At 44.0% G+C, this 23,063-nt stretch overlaps 1 protein-coding gene across 11 annotated transcripts in view; it reads left to right on the plus strand.

Moving 5' to 3' along the window:
* The window catches only part of sugct (succinyl-CoA:glutarate-CoA transferase), a 564,860-nt gene that overhangs the window by 336,921 nt on the left and 204,876 nt on the right, over nt 1-23,063 (plus strand). The window contains exon 13 of one of the 11 annotated variants that reach the window (XM_072252188.1): nt 5,766-5,849. The exons of the other annotated variants lie outside the window; for them this stretch is intronic. Coding sequence (XP_072108289.1) covers nt 5,766-5,819 — 54 coding nt within the window. The 3' untranslated portion in view covers nt 5,820-5,849. Of the gene's footprint in view, nt 1-5,765; nt 5,850-23,063 lie in introns of those variants that run through there. 11 annotated transcript variants of the gene reach the window in all.

Below are 23,063 nucleotides of genomic sequence, written 5' to 3' on the forward strand. Positions count from 1 at the left end.
AGGAAGGATAAATACTCCTGAGAGCAAGAAGGTTTACTACAGTTTGCCTAATAGGAGACTAATTTGTTGAGCAAGCTTTCATTTCCTTAGTCTTGTTTCAATGATTTATGCTTCTTCTGAAAGAGAGCTAGTGCAGTTAAATACTCTTCTGTGATGCTTCCAATAACTTTTCATATCATCAGATCGAGCAGGGCAGTTTTTTTTAAACGTATCAAAGACTTCAGTAATAAACAGGTTCCATCTGCTAAAGGCATGAAAATTGGCTGTGAGAGGACATTTGTGTGGATTGTTTCAAAGAATATACTCTATACTTTATTGTCGCCAAACAATTGGTACTAGAACGTACAATCATCACAGCGATATTTGATTCTGCACTTCACACTCCCTGGTTTACAAATATTAAATATTAAAAGTATTAAAAATAGTTAAAATTAGTAAATATTAAAATTTAAAATTATAAATCATAAATAGAAAATAGAAAAATGGGAAGTATGGTATTGCAAAAAAAACAAGAGGCAGGTCCAGATATTTGGAGGGTACGGCCCAGATCCAGGTCAGGATCCATTCAGCAGTCTTATCACTGAGGATATGAGGACCTGCAAACCATTTTCCGAAAGTCATCCAGAATATTTGTGTTTAGGACTAAGGATAATACTTTGCCAAGTCCAATAGACTCTGTATTTTAATGTCCAGAGATGAAACATAGGGCCAACATTTCTCTTCCACCAAGTAAGATGGTGCCTTCTCTCACAACTGCTCTGAAAGGACTGTCATGGTTATATACCTATATCAGGTGATTGGATATTCACTCACAATCTAAAACATTCTTCCTCATTTTCTCAGCTGAATTATTTCAACTGAAAACTGAGGTCCACTAATAATCTATATTTTTCAAAAAAGTGGATGGCTTGTAGACCAACATGGGAACTGCAGATTCTTTCATGGATAGAACAGGAGATATTTGTGGGTGAGTAGTTTAATGGGTTTTACACTGGGCCTCAGTGTGCTCCCAGTGGATAGACTCAAGGTTTTCTGTGATATCTCCAATGCTTCTTCTCCACTTTGAATGGACATGGACTGGAAGTTTCCAGGAATCAGTGGAGAATGTTGCACTTGTTCAAGGAGTCTTTAAGAATGTCTTTGAATCTTCTCTGCCTGTCTGCCAAGGCTCCTTCTTTTGAGTAACCAGGATTGAACCATGTTCTGTTTCCAGGGTTTCTCTGTGGGCTTATCCAGATTTGTTGAGGTAAGAATTTTTTTTTGATCTTTGCCTCATTTTTTGATGTACACTGATGAGAACAACCCTTTTTATGATGCGTTTGAGTTTAATTCTCACAATGATAGTGAATCTTTAATGAAAATAGAACAAAAAGTAGGATTGTTCGTGGATCATAAATACAAGAGATTCTGCAGATGCTGGAAATCTTGAGCAACACGCACAACGTGCTGGGGCACCTCAGCTAGTCAGGCATGTATTAATTTAGCCCAGTAGGCTCCAAAGATCATTATAAATTAGTACTGTAACTTATTTGTGCTGATCAAATAAGCAACACTAGAAGTCAAAGGTCAAAGGTAAATTTACTGGACACCAGTAAAAAAACTGAAAATGTTGGAAACTGTCAGCAGTGCCTGTGAAAAATGAGACAGGATTGACATTTCATATCAACAAGCTGATGAAGCCACATCGATAATAGAAAATGGAAGACTATGTTGGAGGGAAAGGTTAGATTGATCTTGGAGTAGGTTAAAAGGTTGGTACACGTCATTGGCCAAAGTGCCTGTACTGTGCTGTAATGTTCTATGTTCTATAAAATGTTAGTGTTGTATCTCACTCCATTTATGCAGCATGGCAGGCTGAATATTCCTTAAAACTTCTGTTTTATTTTATTTGTGATCAGAAAACCCAGTCCTCTGATCTGCCTTCTAGTTCAGCACCACTCAGAGCTGCATGTGAAATCTCATAGATTCAGAGGTCAAAGATTTTCTCCTTAACCACTGTTCCCTCTAAGCTCAACAGATGTGTGGTCACGCAGTAACTGAAATGCTTCAGCGCACATAACCTTTGTTGCCACACAGCTGGAGTTTTCTGTTACGTAATGTTAATTTTGAAATCATGCCAGTATAATTTTGAAATCTATGCTAATATAATTGTGAAATACTCTGTAATTAATTGTGTTAATGAATATAATCCATAAATTTCCTAAATAATAAACATACCGTAACCTTTTAGACATTTTAGAACTTCAACCTATTTACCTTGTCAGTGTTTCAAGTTACAACACTGTTGAAAATTCTGACAATAAACACAGAATGGAAATCGATAGCTCATTGTTAATAAACTGCTGGAGCGCTGAACACTGATGATGTCTACTTGATACTCATTGTATGTATATTACAAAAAAACATTTAAAGTACTGCACAGTTTCAAACCATCTAAAAATTTCCTGCTCAGATTAATGGTTGGGCTATGCACCTGTAAAAGAGCTTAGAGGGAACGTTGTCGGTAACTTGGAATTGTTTCCTGTGCTCCAGCACAGTATTTCCCTTTGGGATCAGGTTTATCAAATTACTTTATCAGTATAATAGGTCCTTCTCCATCTCATGTTTTCACATACGGGACTCCTTAACCTTCTTGATTGTACAGTTATGTTAACATACTCTTTATTAGTTACACCTGTATACCTGCTCATTAATGCAAGTATATAATCAGCCCATCATGTAGCAACAACTCAATGCATAAAAGCATGCAGACATGGTCAAGAGATTATGTTGTTGTTTAGACCAAACATCAGAATGGGGATGAAATGTGATGTAAGAGACTTTGGCTGTGGAATGATTGTTGGTGCCAGACATGGTGGTCTGAGTATCTCAGAAACTGCTGATCTCCTGGGATTTTCACACAGAACAGTTTACAGAGACTGGTGCAATAAACCAAAGATATCCAGTCCTGCTGAACGGTGTCAGCCCGAAACGTTGACTGTACTATTTTCCATAAATGCTGCCCGACTTGCAGAGTTCCTCCAGCATTTTGTATATATTGCTTGGATTTCCAGCATCTGCAGATTTTCTCTTGTTTGTGATTGAACATCCAGTGAATGGCAGTTCTGTGGGAGAAAATGCCTTGTTTGTGAGACAGGTCAGAGGAGATTGGCCAGGCTGGTTTACACTGAAAGGAAGGTAACAGTAACTCAAATAACCACACGTTACAACAGTGGTGTACAGGAGAGAATCTCTGAATGCACAACATATTGAACCTTGAAGTAGGTGGATACAGCAGCAGAAAACTATGAACATACACTCAGTGGAGATACCTAATAAAGTAGCCACTGAGTGTATAATTTACTTGAGATTCAGATTCAGATTTATTTATCACATGTACATCAAAACATGTAGAGAATTGCACCATTTGCATTAACAACCAATAATCCCAAGTATGTGCTATGGGTAAGTGTTTCCACACATTCCTGCACCAGCATAACATGCCCACAATGCTCAGCAGAACAGAACATACCAAGCAACAAAATAACAACAGCAAAACAAGCCTCGTTCCACCTGCCCACCACCCACACACATACACAATCTTCTAACCCCGGGACAGGCCATCTTCGGCCTTCCGCCCACAGTGGACTTGCAGACACTGGGCTCAGGCTTACCCAGAGGGCTCGCAGAGATTCGTAGGCTTGGGATTCTGGACTTCCGATTGACCTCTGGGCTTTGATCTTTGGTATCGACTCGTGGATTTGCCTCTGACATGAATTAAGGCTTTGGATGAAGGCCCAAACTCCAGGCCTCGAATGCCAGATTTGCCAATAACAGGATACCGAATCTCTCCACCTTCTGCCGTCCCAGTATCCACCACTCGACCACATACAGTTCCATGATCTCTATACCTTATTCAGTGAAGGGACCTAGACAAGCTGTTCTGTGCAGATATCACAGATATCTATGGAAATGAACTGATTCATTTTGTACACCTGGATATATATATAGTATTAACTGTTAAGTCAGCTATCACACCCATACACACTATTTCTTACAGTTCATCTGATCCTGTCATATATTAACTCTTTGGATTAACTCTTTTTTCTGTACTAATACAACCAAATACAAATCAGAATCAGGTTTAATATCACTGGCCTATGTCATAAAATTTGCTGTTATGAGGCAGCGGTACATTGCAATAAATAATAGTAAAAACTACAAATTACAATAAGAAGTATATATATATATTTTTTTTTTTGAAAAAGCTAAATTAACACACATAAAATGCTGGAGGAACTCGGCCGGTCAGGCAGCATTTATGGAAAAGAGTAAACGGTCGATGTTTCCGGCCGAGACCCTTCATGGGGATTGAGAAGGAAGGGGGAAGGAGCCTGAATAAACAGGTGGGGGGGGAGGGGAAAGAGACTAGCTGGAAGGTGATAGGTGAAGCAAGGTGGGTGGGAAAGAATTAAATAAGTAATGCAAAAAGAGAAAAAAAAAACAGAAAACAGCCTGTATTCCTACCTATCCTATCATTCCCAGATGAAGAAATTCCATATATAATACCATATATTAAACCTTTAGTGTTTAGGAAATGAAGAGAATAGGCCAACTTTAATACCAGTGATATCTTCATGTTGCTGTTAAAGATTAGCTTTATTTCTCACATACATTGAAACATATTCCGTCTGTGTCAACGACCAACACAGTCTGAGGATGAGCTGGGGGCAGCCTGCAAGTGCAGCTATGCTTCCGGTGCTAACATAGCTTGCCCACAACTTATTATTAACCCTAACACGTACATCTTTGGAATGTGGGAGGAAACCTACGTGGTCATGGGGAGAAGGTATGAACTCCTTTCAGACAGTGGTGGGAACTGAACTGGGGTCGCTGGAGCTGTAAAGCGTTACATTCACCGCTATGCTACTGTGTCACCCAGTCTCTGCCTTAATTACACTACTGTGCAAAAGTCTTAGGCACCCTAGCTATATATATGTGCCTAAGGCTTTTGCACAGTGCTGTATATTTCAAGTGGTTGTTAGGAAACATTTTTTTCCTGGAAGGTGTCAATCATCTGAGGTATTCTTGTGGCTGCATTCATCCACATTGATGTCACAGCCAAGAGGGCTCACCAAAGCCTCTGCTTCCTCAGGAGGATAAAGACATTTGGCTCTTACTAATTTTTATCAATGCACCATTGAAAGCACTCTGTTTGGATGCATAACGGTTTGGTATGGTAACAGCTCTGCACGTGACCGCAAGAAACTGCAGCGAGTTGTGGACACAGCTCAGCACGTCCCAGAAACCAGCCTCCCCTCCACAGACTCTGTATATTTCTCACAGCCCCAGTAAAGCAACCAGCATAATCAATACTACATCCATCCCACATATTCTCTCTTCTTCCCCTTCCATCAAGCAGAAGGTATAAAAGTCTGAAAGCACATACCGCCAGGCTCAAGGACAGCTTCTATCCCATTGTTATCAGACTCTTCAACTGACCTCTTGTACAAAAAGATGGACTTTTGGCCTTACAATCTACCTTGTTATGATCTTGCACTTTATCATTTACCTTCACTGCACTTTCTCCGTAGCCTTTCCACTTTATTGTTATTGTTTTACCTTTTTCTAGCTCAATGCACCCTGTATTAGTTTGATTTGTATGAACAGTGGGCAGATAAGCTTTTCACTCTAGAAGCATGTGACAATGCCAATACCAAGATTCAAGTACATTTATTATCAAAGAATGTATAAATTATACAACCTTAAGATTTGTTTGCTCACAGGTAGCCACACAGCAAGAAACTCAAAAGAACCCAGTTAAAGAACAAAAAGAATGAAAATAAAAGTAAAAGACCAACACTTGATGCACAAGAGAAAGAAAAAAGAATCATGCAAACAATTGAAGCAAACAACAACAGCATTCTGAACCAAAAATGAATCCTCAAATCCGAACCCTGGAGTAGGCCCAAAGTCTCGCATATCAGTTCATCATATTAGCAGGCAAGGAGCACAGTAGCTGGGGCAGTTTCCTTAGCCTCAATGCCATGGAGGTGACTGCCACGCAGAGTGGGCAAAATCGGCTCTCATCCTGACTGACACCCTGTCATTTCAGTCTATCTGGACCAGCATTTAAATTGACCCAACAATGGAACAGCGTAAGGCTCTGGCGCCCTGGATAGAGGAATGAAGATCGTGGAGAGGGAGTGAAATCGACTCTTGGGATGACATTTAAATTGTCTAAACAGCGATTCATTCCTCACACTAGGACCCAGGCACTGCTTCTGTGCAAGAGCTCTGGCCTACACCATGTTGCCAGAGCAAGTGGAGAATATTCAGATACATTCTGACATGCTTTGCGGAGAGCCATTCCCTGTAGGATACCCAGTCTCTGAGCTGATCTTGAAGCCTCTGCACATAAGACCATAAGTTCCTGAGACAAAGGAGTAGAATTATGCCATTCAGCCCGTCAATTCTGTTCTGTCATTCCATCATGGATGATTTATTATCCCTCACAACTCTATTCTTCTGCCTTCTCCATGTACTCTTTGACATCCTTACTAATCAAGAACCTATCAACTTCCGCTTTAAATATATCCAATGAATTCCACAGATTCACTACACTGTGGCTAAAGAAATTCATCTCTGTTCTAAATAGACATTATCTGAATATGATTTTCTGCTCTCCAGTCCTAGGCTCCCCCACTATATCCTCTTCACGTACTGGGCCTTAAATATTCAATAGGTTTCCATAAAACTATAAGATCTAGAAGCAAAATTAGGTCCTTCAGCCCATTGAGTCTCCTTCACAATGAGATCTTCCCTCATTCTTCTAAACAGCAAGTACAGGCCCAGAGCCATCAAATGCTCATCATATGTTAAATTATTCTCGTGAACCTCCTCTTTTCTTAGATAAGGGGCCCAGAATTACTCTCAATATCTCAAGTGGATCCAGATTAGTTTGTCCTTTATATGCACAGAAAGGAACTTTGTGCTCTTTACTCTCTCCACGGTAGAACCATTGATGTGCAATGGAGAGTGGTCAACCTGTGTCTTCCTGAAGTCCACAAATCGTTTCTTTTGTCCTGTCCAAGTTGAGATGCAGGTTGTTGTTCCCACACTATTCATTTGAAAAGACTTTCTATATCCTCTCTGCATCATTGTTGTTGATGAGGCCAGCTGCTGTAGTGTCATCAGCAAATTTGATGATGCGTTTTGAGCTGAATCTGGCAGTATCATCATGAGTCGATAGCGTCAATAGCAGCGGGCTGAGCTCATAGCCCTGGGGGTGGGGGGTGGGGTACCAGCACTCAGTCTGATAGAGCCCGAGGTGGTAGGGGAGTCTAGGATTGAAGTGCGCCACTTCAGAATACAAGGATGTCTCTTTAGAAGAGAGATGATGAGGACTTTCTTTAGCCAGAGGGAGGTGAATCTGTAGAATTCATTGCCACAGACGGCTGCGGAGGCCAAGTCATTGGGTATATTTAAAGTTTGTTGTTTATTAAGAGCGCCAAATGTTACAGGGAGAAGGCAGGAGAATGGTTTGAAAGGGATTAATCAGCCATGATAGAATGGCAGTGCAGACTCAATGGGCTGAATGGCCTAATTCTGCTCCTTTGTCTTATGGTCTTCTGGTCTAAGAATTCAAAAATTTTACCATTGTGTTCTTGAAATAACAAGATTGCTGAAGAAAAATTATGTAAATGATATATAAACAATAATCTCCATGAGGTATGTGTTTCCAAATAATCCTTATGGCCTTTTATTCAATAGGCCGGAGTCATTCAATTCCTTGTACTCTTCCTATTGCAATCTTTACAACAGATTAACATATTGTAGAACACTGTAGCACAGTAAAGGCCTTTGGACCAAAATATTGTGCCAATCTCTTAACTTACTCCATCTGATCTATCCCTCCTACATAGCCCTCAATTTTTGTGTCATCCATTGGCCTATCTAAGAGTCTCATGAATGCCTGTCTCTGCCACCATCCCTGGCAGGGCATCCCACACACTCACCACTCTCTACGTAAAACATTTACCTCTGACATTCCCCCCTATACTTTCCTCCAATCACCTTAAAATTATGCCCCCTTGTCTTCTGCCCTGGGAAAAAGTCTCTGGCTGACCACTTGATCTATGCCTCTTATCATCTATCAAGTTACCTCTTATCCTATTTCAGTCCAAAGAGAAAAGCCTTAACTTGCTCAACCTATCAAGACATGTTCTCTAGTCCAGACAGTATCCTGTTAAATCTTCCCCGCATCTTCTCTAGACCTTCATGTCTATCCAGAACAATTAAGTCCCAGGTTGTGAGATCTACAGGAATGCGTCGATATTATTATACAGATTTAAATTACTCAGCAGATTTTATTGGAGTTACAGACTCACATTTACCCAGTTCTTATTGGTAGCATTCCTGGATTACTTTGAACTTTTTTTTATCACACTGATAATTCCTTCTCAGTGGGAGTGGAATCGTTTTAACTTACTGAGAAGTGAGTAAGTAAAATTTATTGTTTAAGTAATGTCACTGGAGAATGAGACCCTAATGGTTTAATTCCCTGCCAAAAGAAACTGAAGCAATTAAACTATAAACATGAGAAAGAGTGCAGATGTTGGAAATCCAAAGCAACACACACAAAATGTTGGAGGAACTCAGCAGGTCAGGCAGCATCTGTCAGAATGAATAAACAATTGATATTTTGGGCCAAGACCTTCTTTGGGACTGGAAAAGAAGGGAGAAGATGCCAAAATAAAAAGATGTGGGGAGTGGAAGGAAGATAGCTGGAAGGCGATAGGTGAAGCTAGGTGGGTGGGAAAGGTAAAGGAATCTGATAAGAGAGGAGAGCGGACTGTAGAAAAAGGGAAGGAGAAAAAGACAGGTGACAGGCAGGTGAGAAGTGTTAAGGGGCCAGAGTGGGGAATAGAAGAGGAGAGGGGGAGTGATTTTTTACTATCAGAATCAGAATCAGTTTATTATCACTGGCATGTGACGTGAAATTTGTTAACTTAGCAGCAGCACTTCAATGCAATACATAATCTAGCAGAGAAAAAAAACATAATAATAAATAAAATAATTATTATAATAAATAAGCAAGTAAATCAATTACATATATTGGATAGATTTTTTAAAATGTGCAAAAACAGAAATACTGTGCAATAAAAGAAGTGAGGTAGTTTCCAAAGATTCAATGTTCATTTAGGAATCGTTTGGCAGAGGGGAAGAAGCTGTTCCTGAATCACTGAGTGTGTGCCTTCAAGCTTTTGTACCTCCTACCTGATGGTAACTGTGAGAAATGAGCATGCCCTGGGTGCTGGAGGTCCTTAATAACGGAAGCTGCCTTTCTGAGACACTGCTCCCTGAAGATGTCCTGGGTACTTTGTAGGCTAGTACCCAAGATGGAGCTGACTAGATTTACAACCTTCTGCAGCTTCTTTCGGTCCTGTGCAGTAGCCCCTCCATACCAGACAGTGATGCAGCCTGTCAGAATGCTCTCCACGGTACAACTATAGAAGTTTTTGAGTGTATTTGTTGACATGCCAAATCTCTTCAAACTCCTAATAAAGTATAGCTGCTACCTTGCCTTCTTTATAACTACATCAATATGTTGGGACCAGGTTAGATCCTCAGAGATCTTGACACCCAGGAACTTGAAGCTGCTCACTCTTTCCACTTCTGATCCCTCTGTGAGGATTGGTATGTGTTCCTTTGTCTTACCCTTCCTGAAGTCCACAATCAGCTCTTTTGTCTTACTGGCATTGAGTGCCAGGTTGTTGCTGCGGCATATCTCACTCCTGTACGCCCTCTCGCCACCACCTGAGATTCTACTAGGAGAAGAAATCAATATTCATGCCATCAGGTTGGAGGCTACCCAGACAGAATATAAGGTGTTGCTCCTCCACCCTGAGTGTGGCCTCATTGCGGCACACGAGTTGGGCATGGACTGACAGTAAGCTGCAATGCTATGATAGTACTGTTTGTTGTTTACCTGTGCTGCGCACTACATGTACTTTGAATTATGTTTTATTAACTTATTTGTAGTAATATTTTGTTTTATGTGCTGTGTGTGATATATGTTTCGTGGGTGCACCATGGTTTGGAGGAACAATGTTTTGTTTGTTTGTATATATGTAAAGTCAGATGACAATCCACTTGAACTTGAACTTGTACAGAGTTCCTGCTGGAAATGTGAGATAGGTTCAATAGGAGGAGCTGTTGGCTCTGGAAACTCAGCTCACTGAGTTGGGAAGGGAGAGGGAACACTGTCCATCTGTGCTGCTATACTCACTGACAGCTTGCAAAGGGAAGCACTCCTCAGTTCTATAAAGATGGAAAAATAAAGAGAAACTTCAAATCTTAAGCAGCTACTTTCCCCAAGCGGTAAGGCTGATCAACACCTCCACCCTCCACACACCCAACCACGACTACTTTATCATCTCCTGTCAGTCTCCTTTACGTATAGCCACTTGTGTATCCAGCGTCACTTTATGAACATATAATTAATCTATCTTAAGCGTTTATATGCGGAGGTACACTCGTACCCCACACCAAAAATATTCTATCAACCTTTCCGATTGCAAAATGGAGAAACTGAATTAAAACAGAAAAAAGGAACACTATAGCACAAATAAGAGAAGATCTGCAGATGCTGGATATCGAAGCAACACACACAAAATGCTGGAGGCACTCAGCAGGCCAGGCAGCATCTGTGGAAAAGAGTACTGTTGATGTTTCTGGCCAAGACCCTTCCGGAGGACTTAAATGTGCCTTAAGTACAGTGGCTTGCAAAAGTTTGGACACCCTTGGTCAAAATTTCTGTTACTGTGAATAGTTAAGTGAGTAGAAGATGAACTGATCTCCAAAAGTCATAAAGTTAAAGATGAAACATTCTTTTCAACATTTTAAGCAAGATTAGTGTATTATTTTTGTTTTGTACAATTTTAGAGTGAAAAAAAGGAAAGGAGCACCGTGCAAAAGTTTGGGCATCCCAAGAGACTTGAGCTCTCAGATAACTTTTACCGAGGTCTCAGACCTTAATTAGATTGTTAGGGCTATGGCTTGTTCACAGTCATCGTTAGGAAAGGCCAGGTGATGCAAATTTCAAAGCTTTATAAATACCCTGACTCCTCAAACCCTGTCCCAACAATCAGCAGCCATGGGCTCCTGTAAGCAACTGTATAGCACTCTGAAAGTTAAAATAAACGATGTCCACAAAGCAGGAGAAAGCTATAAGGAGATAGCAAAGCGTTTTCAGGTAGCCGTTTCCTCAGTTCGTAATGTAATTAAGAAATGGCAGTTAACAGGAATGGTGGAGGTCAAGTTGAGGTCTGGAAGATGAAGAAACCTTTCCGAGAGAACTGCTCATAGGATTGCTAGAAAGGCAAATCAAAACTCCCGTTTGACCGCAAAAGACCTTCAGGAAGGTTTAGCAGACTCTGGAGTGGTGGTGCACTGTTCTACTGTGCAGTGACACCTGCACAAATATGACCTTCATGGAAGAGTCATCAGAAGAAATCCTTTCCTGCGTCCTCACCACAAAATTCAGCATCAGAAGTTTGCAAAGGAACATCGAAACAAGCCTGATGCATTTTGGAAACAAGTCCTGTGCACTGATGAAGTTGAAATAGAACTTTTTGGCCACAATGAGCAAAGGTATGTTTGGAGTAAAAAGGGTGCATAATTTCATGAAAAGAACCCCTCTCCAACTGTTAAGCACGGAGGTGGATCGATCATGCTTTGGGCTTGTGTTGCAGCCAGTGGCATGGGGAACATTTCACTGGTAGAGGGAAGAATGAATTCAATTAAATACCAGCAAATTCTGGAAGCAAGCATCACACCATCTGTAAAAAAGCTGAAGATGAAAAGAGGATGGCTTCTACAACAGGATAATGATCCTAAACACACCTCAAAATCCACAATGGATTACCTCAAGAGGCGCAGGCTGAAGGTTTTGCCATGGCCCTCACAGTCCCCCGATCTAAACATCATTGAAAATCTGTGGATAGACCTCAAAAGAGCAGTGCATGCAAGATGGCCAAAGAATCTAGAAGCCTTTTGCAAGGAAGAATGGGCAAAAATCCCCCAAACAAGAATTGAAAGACTCCTAACTGGCTACAAAAAGTGTTCACAAGCTGTGATACTTGCCAAAGGGGGTGTTACTAAGTACTGACCATGCAGGGTGCCCAAACTTTTGCTTCGGGCCCTTTTCCTTTTTTGTTATTTTGAAACTGTAAAAGATGGAAATAAAAATGTAATCTTGCTTAAAATATTAAAGAAATGTGTCATCTTTAACTTTATGCCTTTTGGAAATCAGATCATCTTTTACTCGCTTAGCTATTCACAGTAACTTAACCAGAGGTGCCCAAAATTTTGCATGCCACTTTATATCTGCCTCTACCACCACCCCTGGCAGCCCGTTCAGTGCATCCTCTGCTCTCTGTGTAATGAACTTATCTCTGACATCCCCGCTATACTTCCCTCCAACTTAAAATTAGACCGCTTCATATGAGCCATTTCCTCCCTGCGAAAAATGTATTGCTTATTTATTTATTATTACTATTTCTTTCCTTTTTATTTGCAGTTTGTTGTCTTCTGCGCTCTGGTTATAGTTATCATTCTATTGATTTATTGAGTATGCCCACAAGAAAATGAATCTCAGGGTTGTATATGGTGACATATATGTACTTTAAAAATAATTTTATTTTGAACTTTGATTCTGAATGATAGATGACTTTAAGAGACTCTCAGATAGGCCATGGTTGTAAAGAGATCTGGGCAAAATGCAGGCACGAGGGGTTAGTTCAACTATATGCTATTAGCTTAAACAAGGATCATCTTTATTCACCAGATATGTACATTTACATGTATTAGTAATTTGTTGTGGTGTGTTGGCATGAGATTGCAACAAAAACAACATTCAGAAATTATAAATAATAAAGAATTATATAAAAATAAGGTTACAGGTATGGATACAGAGTAAAATGCACGTAAGGACAAAAATAAGAGCATGCTTACACAAATGCTTACACTATTCACAGTGTAAACAGCATTTGTGGGCATGCTATGTAGGTGCCGGTATGTGTGATGACACTTTTAGGCTGCACCCAGTGTACCCTCACAAATGAGAAAAAATCTGCTGGAAATCCGAGCAACACACACAAAATGCTGGAGGAGCTCAGCAGGCCAGGAATGGTTTCAGCCTGAAACGTTGACTGTACTCTTTTCCTAGGTGCTGCCTGGCCTGCTGAGTTCGTCCGGCGTTTTGTGTGTGCTGTCCAGCATACCTTCGTACGTGTTGGTTGTTAATGCAAGCAACACATTTCTCAGTATGTTTCAATGTACACTTGACCAATAAACTTGAACTATGTGCTCTCAAGAAGGAAACTTCAGTTAGGCACAACCTCATGGGCTGAAGGGCCTGTTCGTATGCCGATAAAGGATCTTGGCTGGAAATGTTGACTCTTCATTCTTCCAGCATTTTCTGTGTGTTACTCTGGATTTCCAGCATCTGCAGAATCTCTTGTGATTATGATTTGCTGTTCACATGTTTTACTATTTTAATACTCTAACAGTTAGAAAAGTAACTGTCATTAGAATAACACTTGGCTCCTGGTGGTTGTTCATGGTGTCTGATGAAGACGGGAAATGTGTGCGGGAGAGTTTTTAAAGTGGAAAAGCCATTGCACTGATTCAGTTCCACTCCAGTGGTACAAACAAGCATCACAAACTGGAGTCTTCCTTGGTTGCAGTGGATGACCATGATTTCTTCTGTACCTTGTCATGCACCTCACTCTCCATGGATTCTTGCAGTACTGCCTTCCTAGCCACTGGATCTCATTCGAGATCTCATCTACCCAGTCAGCCGGAGCTGACTGCACTTGCTAAGATAGGCGTGTCCCTATCTCACCAGGGTACAGGGCTCACAAGCTACCCTCACCTAGTTTAGCCCTCCTGTCGAAGCAGTGTACCAGGGTTTGTCGCATGCAAACAGCTACTTGGAGCCACAGGCGAGAGCTGAGTGTCTGGTGGGTCCATGGTTGAGTGAGCTGCTCAGACTCAACGTGACAAGGCCCTTCACCAAAGGTGCTACCCTTCCCTGGACACCCCATACACCCCACTTAGCTTTTAAATTCAAGGCACTTTATCCCAATGCCATTTTTAATGAAGACAAGGAAAGAATGTTCAGAATACGTGTCCTTAGTTTGAAATAATAATTGATGTTGCATGACAATAACTTTAATTGTCCTTGAAAAACAATCTGTAATATTTTGTGTAATTGATATGATCTTGCCTGGACTGTATATCTATCATGTCATTGACAACTTAATTTGTCTGATTCTGTAGGCCAATCATGCTGTCAACTTTGACAAAATTAGCTTTTCAGTGGTGCCAACAATCATTTAGATAACAATGTTTACGAAAAGAATTAGCAAGATAGAATTGCAATGTCAGTCAACTGACCTAGTCGCATTGTTTTCAAGGATCAAGGAATGTGCTACACACAGAGCTAGAAATAACGACACGCAGTCCGTAAGTCGCACTCGAGACTCGTTTATTCAAACTTCGCGGCACTGGCTTTTAAGCAGTTCCCTTCCAGCCCTCTCCGGGCGGAAATGACGTCAGAGGTGCATTACAAAAGTCTCTCCCCGCGCGCGGGCTATTTTGTGAGCTGGTTCACTTGTGTAGAAAGTGGGTCGCCACATAACCCCCCCCCCCCACCCCCAGAACCGGCGATACACCCCCAATATCCACAGTCTGGATTGGTCTCTCTTTGGGCAGTCTGCCTCTGTGTCGTGGTGCCTGAACCTTGACCGGCTGCGCCAAGTCAACATGGGCCGGTTTGAGTCGTCCACCGTGAAAACCTCCTCTTTCCCCCCAATGTCCAGAATGTACGTGGACCCATTGTTACTGATCATCTTGAACGGCCCCTTGTACAAATACAAACTTACAGTTCTGCAAGTCTTTGGGTACGCAGGTCGGGATCTGTCTGTGCTGTGAAGTCGGTACGGGGGCCAGGTTGCCGAGCTTTTCGCGTAGTCTGTCCAGGACTGCTGCGGGTTCTTCCCCTTGCCCCCTTGGGGCTGGTATGAACTCTCCTGGGACGACCAGGGGTGTGCCATACACCAGCTCGGCCGACGAGGTGTGCAGATCCTCTTTGGGCGCTGTGCGGATTCCAAGCAGGACCCAGGGAACCTCGTCCACCCAGTTAGGCCCTTTCAGGCGGGCCATGAGAGCCGACGTTAAGTGATGGTGGGAGCGTTCCACCAGTCCGTTCGACTGTGGGTGGTAGGCAGTTGTGTGGTGTAGCTGTGTTCCCAACAGGCTGGCGGTGAACTGGGCGCCTCTGTCAGAGGTAATGTGGGCCAATATCCTGAAGCATGCTACCCAGTTTGCAATCAGCGCTCGGGTGCAGGAATCGGCGGTGGTGTCGTTGATCGCCTCTGGCCATCTGGTGAACTGGTCTATCATAGTTAGGAGGTACCGCGCTCCTCACGACACTGGCAGGGGCCCCACGATATCCACATAAATGTAGTGGAACCTCTGGCGGGTGGGTTCAAACTGCTGCAGCGGGGCTTTGGTGTGCCGCTACACCTTGGCTGTTAGGCACTGAGCGTACGTTTTGGCCCATTTGCTGACCTGTTTGTGAAGTCCATGCCACATGAACTTGCTGGAGACCATCCGGACTGTTATCCTGATAGATGGGTGCGCCAAGCCGTGTATGGAGTTGAAAACTTGCCGCCGCCAAGCTGCTGGGACGATGGGGTGAGGTTGGCAGGTAGCCACGTCACACAGGAGGGTCCTCTCACCTGGGCCTACGAGGAAGTCTTGCAGCTGCAAACCCGAGACTGCGGTCCTGTAGCTGGGCATCTCGTCGTCTGCCTGCTGTGCCTCCGCCAGTGCTGCATAGTCCTGGGAAAGGGCCTGAATAGCTGGTCTGGAGGGTGCGTCCGCCACGACGTTGTCCTTTCCCAAGACATGCTGGATGTCCGTTGTGTACTCGGAGATGTAGGACAGATGTCGTTGTTGGCGGGCCAACCAGGGATCGGACACCTTCGTGAACACAAAGGTCAACGGTTTGTGGTCCGTGAACGCGGTGAACGGCCTGTCTTCTAAGAAGTACCTGAAATGCTGGATTGCCAAATATAATGCCAACAGCTCCCGGTCGAAGGCACTGTACTTGAGTTCGGGTGGCCGTAGGTGCCTGCTGAAGAATGCCAGGGGTTTGCCAGCGCCCCTCGATGAGTTGCTCCAGCACCCCACCGACTGCTGTGTTGGATGCGTCCACTGTGAGGGCAGTTGGAACATCCGTTCTGGGGTGCACTAGCATCGCGGCGTCTCCCAAGGTTTCCTTGGCTTTAACGAAAGCGGCTGCAGCCTCTTCATCCCAAGTAATGTCTTTGCCTTTACCCGACATCAGGGTGAACAAAGGGCACATGATACGGGTTGCTGAGGGGAGGAAGCGGTGGTAGAAGTTCGCCATACCAACGAACTCCTGTAGGCCTTTGACTGTATTGGGCCGGGCAAAGTGGTGGATCGTGCCTACCTTGGCGGGCAGAGGTGTTGCCCCATCTTTGGTAATCCTGTGGCCGAGGAAGTCAATGGTGTTGAGTCCGAACTGACGATTTGGCCGGGTTGATCGTGAGGCCGAAATCACTCAGGCGGGAGTAGAGCTGTTGGAGGTGCTCGAGGATGTCGTCCAAATAGATGAATGCAAAGTCCAGGTCGCGTCCCACTGCATCCATTAGTCACTGGAACGCCTGTGCAGCATTCTTCAGGCCGAACGGTATTCGGAGGAATTCGAACAGGCCGAACGGGGTGATGAGTGCTGTTTTGGGGATGTCTTCAGAGTGTACCGGAATTTGATGGTACCCCCAGACGAGGTCTACTTTGGAAAAGATGCTTGCCCTGTGCAGGTTTGCTGCGAAGTCCTGTACGTGCAGCACGGGGTGGTGGTCTGGAGTTGTAGCCTCATCCAGTCTGCGGTAGTTGCCGCATGGTCTCCAGCCCCCGGCTGCTTTGGGCACCATGTGCAAGGGGGAGGCCCATGGGCTGTCGGACCGCCGTACGATCCCCAATTCCTCCATCCTCTTGAAGTCCTCCTTCGCCAGGCAGAGCTTGTCCAGGGGCAGCCTTCGTGCATGGGCATGGAGGGGTGGTCCCTGGGTTGGAATGTGGTGCTGTGCTCCGTGTCTGGGCATGGCTGCTGTGAACTGCGGTGCCAGAACCGATGGAAAGTCCACCAGGATTCAAGTGAATTCGTTGTCAGACAGAGTGATGGAGTCCAGGTGTGGGGCTGGCAACTTGGCTTCACCCAGGGAGAACGTCTGGAAAGTCTTGGCATGGACCAGTCTTTTCCCTTGCATGTCGACCAGCAGGGCTGTGGGCCTACAAGAAGTCCGCCCCCAAGAGTGGTTGGGCCACGGCGGCCAGTGTGAAGTCCCACGTGAACTGGCTGGCGCCGAACTGTAGCTGCACTGTGCAGGTGCCGTAGGTCTGAATTGTGCTGCCGTTTGCGGCCCTCAGGGTGGGTCCTGTCACCCTTTTGCGGGTGTCATACCCCGTCGGGGGTAAGACGCTGATCTCCGCTCCAGTGTCGACCAAGAAGCGGCGTCCCGACTGCTTGTCCCAGACGTAGAGGAGGCTGTCCTGGTGGCCAGCCGCTGTAGCCATTAGTGGCGGCTGGCCCTGGCGTTTCCCAGGAACTTGCAGGGTGGGCAACAACGGTGGGCTTCTGTGCCCCACCGCTGGTGGTAGAAACACTACTGTTCATTGGCCTCCTCAGTCCTTCCTCTGGGTTGTGTGCGCTCCATTGCCGGGCCTGGTCTGTCCTGCTGTTGGGCGCATGGCTTGGTAATCTGTCCGACGGACGCTCCGCTTTCCCTCTTGGCTTTCCCAGCACGCCTGCCCGGGCCGCCACCTTCCGGGGGTCACTGAAATCTGCGTCGGCCAGCAGCAGATGTATGTCCTCGGGCAGTTGCTCTAGGAACGCCTGCTCAAACATGAGGCAGGGCTTGTGTCCTTCAGCCAAGGCCAGCATCTCGTTCAATAATGCTGACGGTGGCCTGTCTCCCAAACCGTCCAGGTGCACCTCGCTCACGCCATGAGAGGCCAAAGGTTCCTATGAGCAGCGCTTTGAATGCTGCATATTTTCCTTCTTTGGGCATGACTGTATGAAATCCCCAACCCGTACGGCTGTCTCCTGGTCAAGGGAGCTCACCACGTAATAGTAACGTGTGGAATCCGAAGATATCTGCCGAATCTGGAACTGGGCTTCTGCTTGGTCAAACCACACGCCTGCTTGCAGCGCCCAGAAAGTTGGCAGTTTTAGCGAAACTGCGTGAACAGATGAAGAAGAGTCGATCATCTTTGGTCCAAATCCCGTTTGGACCGTCGGGGTCACCAGTGTAGGGATGTGCTACACACAAAGCTAGAAATAACAACAGGCAAGTCGCACTTGAGACTTGATTATTCAAACTTCGCGGCACTGGCTTTTAAGCAGTTCCCTTCCAGCCCTCTCCGGGTGGAAATGACGTCAGAGGCGTGGGCTATTTTGTGAGCCGGTTCACTTGTGTGGAAAGTGGGTCGCCACAGGTCAACAAAATGCTGGAGGAACTGAACAGGTCAGGCAGCATCTAGCGGGGGAATAAACAATTAATGTTTTGTTTAGAAACCCTTCATCAGGATTGGAAAGGAGGGGGAAGAAGTTGAGGGTTGGGGGAGAGAGGTGAAGGATGTCTAGCTCGAAGGTGATCAGTGAAGCCAGGTAGGTCAGAGTGGACGTAAGGAGCAGGGAGGAGATGGGTGGAAAAGGTAAAAGGGTGGGAAAAAAGGGAATCTAATAGGAGAGGAGAGTGGACCATGGGAGAGAGGGAAGGAGAAGGAGAAGGAGAAATTTGGAATTTTAGCTGCCTTGGATGTACCTGATATTCTGGCATTTTAGAGAAATAGAGAATTCTAAATTTCCACTACACCACCATTACTAATCAAAAGAAATGCATGAAACTTAGATTAATCATTCAATTGTAACATGCATAGTTTCATTGCAAAAACAATTAGCCAGTAATTATTTTTGCCTCTGTGCACATACACCCTACAGGTTTGTGACCCTATTGTAAAAATTTATATACATTAAAGAAAAAGTGTTTGAATGTGCATGTTTTTAAAAAATAGAATCTTGGAAAAATCAAAAGTTAACAAATATTTCTTATTCTGGCTTCTTAGCCCTTCCTTTCCAGTCCTGATGAAGGGTCTTCCTACCATCCATCGGGGTCATTTATCAGGAGCACTGCAAAGACAGAGCCCTTATCTCACCCTTTGGTTAAGAAAGCATACAGTGCATTGGCCTTCATCAATCGTGGGACTGTGTTTAGGAGCTGAGAGGTAATGGTGCAGCTATATTGAACCCTGGTCAGACCCCACTTGGAGTACTGTGGTCAGTTCTGGTCGTGTGTTCTGATGTGGAAACCATAGAAAGGGTGCAGAGGAGATTTACAAGGATGTTTTTTTTAGATTATGAGAACACTCAGTCCTCTTTTATTGTCATTTAGAAATGCATACATGCATTAAGAAATGATACAATGTTTATCCAGAGTGATATCACAGAAAACAAGACAGATCAAAGACTAACACTGACAAAACCACATAATTATAACATATATATTTAGATTATGAAGACACGGAGCCCTCTTTTTATTGTCATTTAGTAATGCATGCATTAAGAAATGATACAATATTTCCTCCAGTGTGATATCACAAAACACAGGACAGACCAAGGCTGAAAAAACTAACAAAACCACATAATTATAACATATAGTTACAACAGTGCAACAATACCATAACTTGATGAAGTAGTCCATGAGCACAGTAAAAAGTTCAAAGTCTCTCAAATGTCCCACATCTCACGCAGACGGGAGAAGGAAGAAAAACTCTCCCTGCCATGCCGACCACAGTCCGACTCATCCGAAAACTACGAGCCTCCGATCAGCTCTCCGACACCGAGTACTGAGCGCCATCTCTGTCCGAACGATTCGACCTCAATCTCGGTCTTGGCGAAGCCGGGGATTTTGAGGCCTTCCCTCCAGAAGATTCCCGACCACGCAGTAACAACAGCAGCGAACTGGCGTTTCAGAAATTTCTCCAGATATTCCTCTGTGCTTTCATGTCCGTCTCCATCAAATCAGAATTGTCCACGGCCCCTATTTAACGGATACGATATCATTTTTCACCGGAGGGCTGTGCACGCAATACAAAGCAGTGCAAAGCAATACCATAATTTGATACGGAACAGACCACAGGCACGGAAAAAAAAAGTTCTAAAGTCCTGAGACGATCAACTCCCGAGTCCCCGATAGCAGGCGGCAAAAGGGAGAAACTCCCTGCCATAAACCTCCAGGCACCGTCAACTTGCCAATACCTTGGAAGCCGCTGACCCCAGCCGACCCTGAGTTCATCTGTCCGAAAACTCCGAGCTTCCGAGCAGCCTCTCCGATACAGCCTCCCGAGCGCCATCCTCTGCCGAGCGCCTTCGACCTCTCCCCGGCCGCTGAAACACACAAAGCCAAGGATTTCGAGGCCTTCAGCTCCGGAGATTCCGGTTACCACGCAGTAACAGCAGTAGCAAAGCAGTCATTTCAGAAGTTTTCCAGATGTTCCGCTGTGCACTCATGTCTGTCTCCATCAAATCAGGATTGTGTACGATCCCCTACTTGACAAATAACAGATATTCATCGGCGAAGTGGCCACGCGCGCTGTCGTGGTGCCGCTATCTTCTTCCCCCCTCCCCATCCAGGATGTTGCCTGGATTGGGGAGCATGCCTTATGAGAATAGGTTGAGTGAACATGGCCTCTTCTCCTTGGAGTGATGGAGGATGAGAGGTGACCTGATAGAGGTGTATAAGATAATGAGAGGCATTGATTGTGTGGATAGTCAGAGGCTTTTTCCCAGGGCTGAAATGACTAGCACGAGAGGGCACAGTTTTAACGTGTCTGGAAGTAGGTACAGAGGAGATGTCAGGGTTAAGTTTTTTTACGCAGAGAGTGGTGAGTGCATAGAATGGGCTGCTGGCAATGGTGGTGAAGGTGGATATGATATGGTCTTTTAAGAGACTCCTGGACAGGTACATGGAGCTCAGAAAAATAGAAGGCTATGGGTAACCCTAGGTAATTTCTAAGCTAAGGACATTTCGGCACAGCTTTGTGGGCCGAAGGGCCTGTATTGTGCTGTAGGTTTTCTATGTTTCTGTGTTTCTTTCATCTAGCATCCTCTTTGACTCTACCATCAGGCATGACAATCCAAAGCATAAAGACAAGAATGGTCAGGATGGACACAGCTTCTTCCTTCAGGACATTAGGCTTCTGAACTCCCTGCCATATTGCATTCGAAGTGTCACTGGTTAATCTTTTCTGTACCTTACAATATTTAATTTATGCATAAATCATCTGTAGATTTTATCCTTACTTGCCTAAGTTATTGTGTGTCATCTGTGTGTTATGTGTACTACTGTGCTTTACACCCTGGTCTGGAGAAACATTGTCTCTTTTGGTGATATGCCTGTATATTGGTAATAGAAACTTGACTTGACATTTAGATGTACATTTTTTAAAAAAACTTTGCAAGCTGACAAATATTCATATTATTACATATTCCAAATTTCGCAAATTAAATATCTGTAGTGATAAAATGGGCAATAAAAATCAGAGAAGACATGTTTTTGTTTAATGTTACCAGCTTGATTGCTTTCAAATATTATGTCATCTCTGATACAACCGATTGGGGTCACTTTCAAGGATTCAAGATTATTTAATATCATTTCCAGTACACAAGTGTAAAGGAGAACAAAATAATTGTTATTCCAGGCTGATGCAGAACAAATCTAACACAAGACGATAAAGAACACAATAATAGTAAAAAGCACAATAAATATAAATACATAAGATAGCTTGTAGACATCAATTGATTGTACATCTATAGAGTGACGCAAGGCACAGGAGTGTCTGTACACAAGGTGACCCTGTGTCAGAAAGTGATAACGTGGTGGTGGTGGTGGGGGTGTGCTGTGCACATTAATACTCACGTCTTTTTACAGATGCACAGTAGAGAGCATCCTAACATGATACATCACTGCATGCAGCAGACAGGAAGGCCCTACGATGGGTACTCAAACCTGGCCAACACAACACTGGCACTAGCTTACTCACCATTAAGAACATACCAGCAGAAAGGTGTCTAAAAAGGGCTATTAACATCATGAAGGAAACTACCCACCCTGCTGATGGACTGTTTGTCCCACTCCCATCAGGGAGGAGGCTATGTAGCATCCACGCAAGGATCAGTAGACACAAAAAGTTACTCCCCCCATACAGTACAGCTGATCGTTATAAGAAACTTCCTCACTACATCCACTCTATCTAAGCCCCTCAATATTCAACAGGTTTTAATAAGAATCCCCTATCCCCCTTCCCACCCCATTCTTCTGAACTCCAATGAATACAGGCTCAGAGCCATCAAAAGCTCCTCGTAATTTAACCATTTCATTCCTGTCACCTCCTCTGGACCCTCTCCAATGCCAGCACATTCTTTCTTAGATAAGGGGCTCAAAACTTTTCACAGTGCTCCAAGTGTGGTCCGACCAATGCCTTATAAAGCTTCAGCATTACATCCTTGCTTTTATATTTTAGTTCTCTCAAAATGAATGCTAACATTGCATTTGTCTTCTTTACCATTGACTCATAGAAACACAGAAACACAGAAAACCTACAGCACAATGCAGGCCCTTTGACCCACAAAGCTGTGCTGAACATGCCTTTACCTTAGAAATTACCTAGGCTTACCCATAGCCCTGTTTTTTCAAGCTCCATGTACCTATCCAGGAGTCTTAAAAGACCCTATTGTTTCCGCGTCCAGCACCGCCGCCGGCAGCCCATTCCATGCACCAAACCTGCAAGTTAACCTTTAGGGAATCCTGCCCAAGGATTCCCAAGTCCCTTTGCAGCTCTGATTTCTGAATTTTCTACCAGTTTAGAAAATAATTTACACCTTTATTCCTTTGAACAAAGTGTATGACCATACAATTCCCTACACC

The sequence above is a fragment of the Mobula birostris genome, chromosome 1 (assembly GCF_030028105.1).
Source record: "Mobula birostris isolate sMobBir1 chromosome 1, sMobBir1.hap1, whole genome shotgun sequence".
Taxonomy (NCBI): Eukaryota; Metazoa; Chordata; class Chondrichthyes; order Myliobatiformes; family Myliobatidae; genus Mobula; species Mobula birostris.